This window comes from Hylobates moloch, unplaced genomic scaffold, assembly GCF_009828535.3.
Source record: "Hylobates moloch isolate HMO894 unplaced genomic scaffold, HMol_V3 SCAFFOLD_19, whole genome shotgun sequence".
Taxonomy (NCBI): domain Eukaryota; kingdom Metazoa; phylum Chordata; class Mammalia; order Primates; family Hylobatidae; genus Hylobates; species Hylobates moloch.
This window is the reverse complement of record NW_026652294.1, coordinates 36,585,545-36,591,544: the sequence shown is the minus strand read 5'-3', so window position 1 is coordinate 36,591,544 and position 6,000 is coordinate 36,585,545. Positions and strand designations below refer to the sequence as shown.

The following is a 6,000-nucleotide window of genomic DNA, read 5'->3' as shown; positions in this document are numbered from 1 at the left end:
CTTCCATGTACCCATTACCCAGCTTCAGCCGCTGTTTTGCCAAATTCATTTCAGCTGTTCACTTCCCCCTCTTTGTTATTGTCACAATATTTTAAATCCAAGACATCAGATGATTTGATTTTACCCTTAAATATTTCATTATGCATCTCAAAAAACAAAAATAAAAACCCTTTCTTCCGTAACATAACTACAATGCCAATATCACATCTCACAAAGCTGGCAGTAAGTCTATTTCATCTACTCCCCAATCCATATTTAAATTGCTCAGTTGTCTAAAACGTGTTCTTATAGTTGGTGTTGTGGTTTGGTTTGGTTTGGTTTTGAGACGGAGTCTCGCTCTGTCACTCAGGCTGGAGTGCAATGGCACAATCTTGGCTCACCTCAACCTCCACCTCCCAGGTTCAAGCAATTCTCCAGCCTCAGCCTCTCTAGTAGCTGGGACTACAGTCACACGCCAGCACGTGTGAAAAATAAAAATTGTATTTTTAGTAGAGATGGGGTTTCACCATATTGGACAAGCTGGTCTCGAACTCCTGACCTCAGACGATCCACCCTCCTCAGCCTCCCAAAGTGCTGGGATTACAGGCGTGAGCCACTGCGCCTGGCCAGTTGGTGTGTTCTTATCAGGATCCAAACAAGGTCCACTCATTTTATTTTGTTTGTTAATGTTTTTTAAATCTCACTTAACTCTCTTAATCTGTATGCTCCTGTTTTATTAACAGCCACTAATGAGCTAAGGACTGTACTAGCAGCTGGGAACCCTAAGATGAATATGGCAGCCCTGCCCTCCCAGGGCTTACAGTCACACTAGTAGTAATTGTCTATAGTCATACTCATGATCTCTTATATAACATGTTATATAAGATAAGGCTTGAAAGGGGAGGTATGGGAAGCTGAGGAAGGATAAATACGGTGCAGCACAGGAGGGGGGCCCGGTCCCCCACGGACGAAAGTGCCTTCCCAGCAGCCCCTGTGCAGGGCCCTGGTTTACTGGCATCCCTCGTTCACACCAACAGTGCGTGTCACGCCCGCAGGGGGCACCCCAAAGCGGCAAGAAGGCCCAGAAGGGAAGATGAGGCTTGAAAGGGGAGTAGAGGCAAGTGTAGAAAGAAAAAAAGCAGCGTGGCAATGGAAGGAGGCCTGGGTCCCCTGATAGATGAAAGTGCCCCAGGGATCCTGGAGTCCCTGCTTCGCACCCACGGTGCATGTGGTGCCCACAGGTGGTACCTCAATGCGGCAAGAAGGTCCATAAGGGAAGATAAGGCTTGAAAGGGGAGGTAGAGGCACCTGTGGATGGAAAGAAAACAGCGTGGCAGAGGAGGGGGGCCTGGGTCCTCCCACGGAGGAAAGTGTCTTCCCAGCTAAGGACTGTGCTAGTATCTGGGAACCCTAGATGAATATGGCAGCCCTGCCCTCCCAGGGCTTACAGTCGCACTAGTAGTAATTCTCTATAGTCATACTCATGATCTCTTATATAACACGCTACCACTCACCAAACACTGCCACAGACATCATCTCAACCAGGAGACAGCGTCACTCCCAGCTCACACCTACAGAAGCTGGGGCATCCCGGGACCCACTATTAACCCACGTGAGGAGCCTTGGGAAAATCACTTCTGATCTCTATAAAAGTGTTGTTTTCAATTCTAAGGGTTTAGCATTGATATTAGCACATATGGCCAGGCATAGTGGCTCATGCCTATAATCCCAGCACTTTAAGAGACCAAGGCAGGAGGATCACTTGAGTCCAGAAGTTCAAGGCCAGCCTGAACAACATGGCAAAACCTTGTGTCTACAAAAATTACCAAAAAAGTTAGCTGGGCCTGGTGACACGTGCCTGTAGTCCTAGCTACTCAGGGAGCTGAGGTGGGAGAATCGCCTAAGCCAGGGAGTTCGAGGCTGCAGTGAACCAAGATCGGGCCACTGTGCTCCAGCCTGGGCAACAGAGTGAGACCATATTTCCAAAGCTTAGATAGATAGATAGATAGATAGATAGATAGATAGATAGATAATCTTAGCACATATATTGTTATTAATTATTGGTAAATAGGCCCTTTACATATATGAACACTTGTTATTTCATCATTACCATCATTGCCGTCATCAACATAGTAGAAACAGTTCACTGCTCCCAGGTGTGTACTAAGCTGTGAGCATGCATTAAGTCACTTATTCTCATAACTAGGAGATGGGAGCCACAATTACTCCTACTTACAGATGAGGAAACCAAAAACAGGAAGGTTAAATGACTTGCTCAGGGATCCACAGTCAAGAGCAGAAGAGCCAGGACTAAAATGGAAGGCTATCTGATTCTGAAGTCTGGGCTTGAAGCCACTGTACCGTATCCGCAAGCCCCTGCATGGGATCTGGCATCCAGCAGGTGCTCAGTGAGTTCGTGCAATAAGTGTCTGCCTCTCCCTCTTCTTCCCAGAGTTCACTTCCCTGTAGCTGGCTCCTACCGCTGGCCCAGCACGGGTCTCTGCTTTGTAGTGAGAGAAGCGGTGACCATTGAGATTGAATTCTGTGTGTGGGACCAGTTCCTGGGTGAGATCAATCCACAGCACAGCTGGATGGTGGCAGGGCCTCTGCTGGACATCAAGGCTGAGCCTGGAGCCGTGGAAGCTGTGCACCTCCCTCACTTTGTGGCTCTCCAAGGTAAACAACAGGGAAGGATAGGGAGGAAGGTGGTGGTAATTATGGGCCTGAAAGGGAGTGTAGAATGATGATCTCCTGGGAGAGGGTGTTGTGGCTTCCTTAGAGGGGCCGGGGGTGGGGGGGGTGGGAGGGTTATGGAGATGGGGACTAAGATTTTCGTGCATTCCACTCTTCTCTGGACGTATCCTTTTGAAACACATCTCCCAGCCTCATAATTATATCTGCCTAAACTTACTTGAAAGTTTGTATTAAGTGTCATTTATATAGACTATATCACTGAAGGTCCCAGCAGGAAAGAGACGATATGCTCAGTTGAGATTTTTAAAGAAGCTTTTCAAAGACAGGACCATTTACAAAGTAAGGCTAAGTGAACTAACGAACAATGTTGGGGCAACAGGGACTAGCAACAATAGGAAGCCATCACTACTCCTACAGGCAGGGGGAAGAAACAGTGTCATCAGACTCCATCTGAGAGCTGGAGCCGTGAAAGAGGGGCTTCCCATAGAAGATAGTAATCATACAGTATGATTTTATGTCACCTCCAAAGACTTCCCACAGACTTCCAAGAAATATCAGCTGACAGTCAAAAATCTCACAAAGGGGAAACAAGGCACCAGAAGTAAGAGCCAGCAGAAACGACAGATACCAGAATCAGTCCCTTAAATCTTTCAGATGCTGAAATTATCAGAAAAAGAACATAAAATAAGTGTGTATAATATGACCAAAAAAAAAAGTAACCTTAAAACTGTCAGCAAAAAGCAATGAACCATTAAAAATGACAAATCAAAGTTGGAAACTAAATTGACTAAAAAAAAATGAAAAAACAAGGCCGGGTGCAGTGGCTCACGCCTGTAATCCCAGCACTTTGGGAGGCCAAGGAGGGCGGATCACGAGGTTAGGAGATCAAGACCATCCTGGCTAACACGGTGAAACCCCGTCTCTACTAAAAATACAAAAAATTAGCCGGGCATGGTGGCAGGCGCCTGTAGTCCCAGCTACTCCGGAGGCTAAGGCAGGAGAATGGCGTGAACCCAGGAGGTGGAGCTTGCAGTGAGCCAAGATTGCGTCACTGCACTCCAGCCTGGACCACAAAGCAAGACTCTGTCTCAAAAAAAAAAAAAAAAAAAGAAAAAACAGTCAAGTAACTTGTAGGATACCATGATAAGTCCTAATATATATCTAATATATCTAAATGGAATTCCAGAAAGATATGATAAAGAGAAGGGAAAAAATGGAATATTCAACAAGACAATTGCAAACAAATTTCTGGAAGTATTGAGACATATGAGACTTCTCAGAATGAGAAACCCTAAAACTGCAATGCAGGAAAGAGAGGGAGAAGGGAGAGAAAAAATCAAGATTAGTCTCATTAATGTGAAACTACAGAATAACAAAGTATGAGGGAAAGTCTTGACAGCAGCCAGAAAGAAAGGATTATAGGTGTGAGCCACCGTGCCCAGCCAATGTCTATCAATTTAGTGAGCAAGTTAGAAGAATCTGATGTGTCCCCATGTCAAATTATGACTCCAATAGAAGTTTCATTTAATTGCTGATAAAATGATTTGATAAACAATTTATGTTACAGCTTACATCAGTTATAAGCACTTTTATGATTTGTACAGTTTAGCTAGATGTTAAATGGGTTTTTAATATTTTTTCTTTTCTTTATTTATTTCCCAGGAATAGAGGTAAATGAGAATTTATTTTTAATTTCTCATTTATGTTAGTTGATATGTTATAGTATCATCCCAGTAGTTCAATGTATTTTTAGTATCACCTCGAAATAAAGGTATTAACTTTTACAGTATGCATATATTTAGGTAATCGAGGCATATATATAAGAAAAGTTATTTAGAAGCTAGTAGAAAGAGAAAAATGAAATGAGAAAACTAAAAAGCAAGGAACTGCTCAGTACCCAGAACCAGGAAAGTCTTGTTTGCTGAGGCCACAAAAGTTCAGTAAAACAATTCAAGCTGCACACCAGGAGGAGAGCATGGGGCAGGGGAATAGAGCCCCGGAGTCCTCAGGATCCCTGGGACACCTGGTTTAACAGTCAGGGTCATATGGGCATTCCCTAGGGAAGGTCCCAGACTAAAACAGAGTAGAGGGATGAGGTGCAAGACAGCTCTGGAATTGTCCGTTTAGAAAGGAAGAGATTGAGGAGAGGAAACTGATGGCTGAAACAAGAAGCTGGGACAAGTTACTTGTTCCCACCTGGCAATCTACAGAGTAATGAACACAGCCACTACCACAACCAGCCTGCCTCTTCACAAGTGAGACCGTGGCCAGGGGTCCCCAGGTACTCTGTCAAGAAGAGAGGGGTCTGGCTAATAGAGTCAGTGGGCTCAGCTCTGTCGTAGCTCTGCCCATGACCAGCAGCAAAAGAACTTGGCTTGCCCCAACCTGGGATGCTCAGGGCTGCACCATCACTCCCTGCTCTAACCAGGGTATTCCAGGAGAAACCTCATGCAGCTAAGGTCTGGAGCCAGAATGTACCACCAGGGCCCGAGGGGACAAAGTCTGCCTTCAGCTCCTACTCCAGGCGCCCCCTCATTCCCCACTCTCAGAGGTGGATGAGTTGGCCCTCCCCATTGTGAGGACTCCCAAGCCATGCCCTGCTCAGTCTCCTACGTCCATCAAGTGGGCCTGGGAAACGGGATTTGTCCAAGGAATTGGCTGACCCTCTGAGTGCACAGGCATCTAGCTGAAGCCTGCCAGGCTGACAGCCAAATCAGAACAGGAATGAATTCACTGTGCTTGTGGCACTGTCCTTTGTGGCACTGGAACTTGGCCAGTAAGAACTGTGAACAGTAACTGAGCATCCTGTGCCAGAAACCATGCAAGGTAGTTCCATATATATTAATATCATCTCTATTTTCATAATGAACCGGGAAATTAGGCACTACAGTTTTCCCTTGGTGTACCAGTGAGGAAACTGAAGCCGAGAGAGGTGAAGACCCTCTTCCAGAGTTGGGATTCTATCCCAAGTCCTATTTATCCCAGGCTAAGAGCCATACCCCTACCCCTCCCCAGTCCTGCCCAAGCCCGTGTCCCACCAGCCTTCTCTAGACCAAATTCTGAGCCTCACCTTGTGGCCAGATAGGATTTACTCCCTTTGGACTCTGTACACAAGCTTGTACAACCTGCGGCCTGTGGGCCACATGCAGCCCAGGATGGCTTTCGATGAAGCCCAACATGAATTCGTAAACTTTCTTAAAACATTATGAGACTTTCTTGCGAATTTTTTAAAGCTCACCAGCTATCATTAGTGTTAGTATATTTTACATGTGTGGCCCAAGACAATTCTTCTTCTTCCAGTGTGACCCAGAGAAGCCAAAAGATTGG

The 6,000-nt window shown here is 45.7% G+C and overlaps 1 protein-coding gene across 1 annotated transcript in view; it reads left to right on the top strand.

The window, feature by feature from the left end:
• Positions 1–6,000, top strand: part of NLRP1 (NLR family pyrin domain containing 1) — a 60,692-nt gene that overhangs the window by 41,386 nt on the left and 13,306 nt on the right. The window contains exon 10 of the mRNA XM_058431149.1: positions 2,353–2,655. Within this exon, the coding sequence (XP_058287132.1) occupies positions 2,353–2,655 (303 nt within the window). The remainder of the gene's footprint in view (positions 1–2,352; positions 2,656–6,000) is intronic.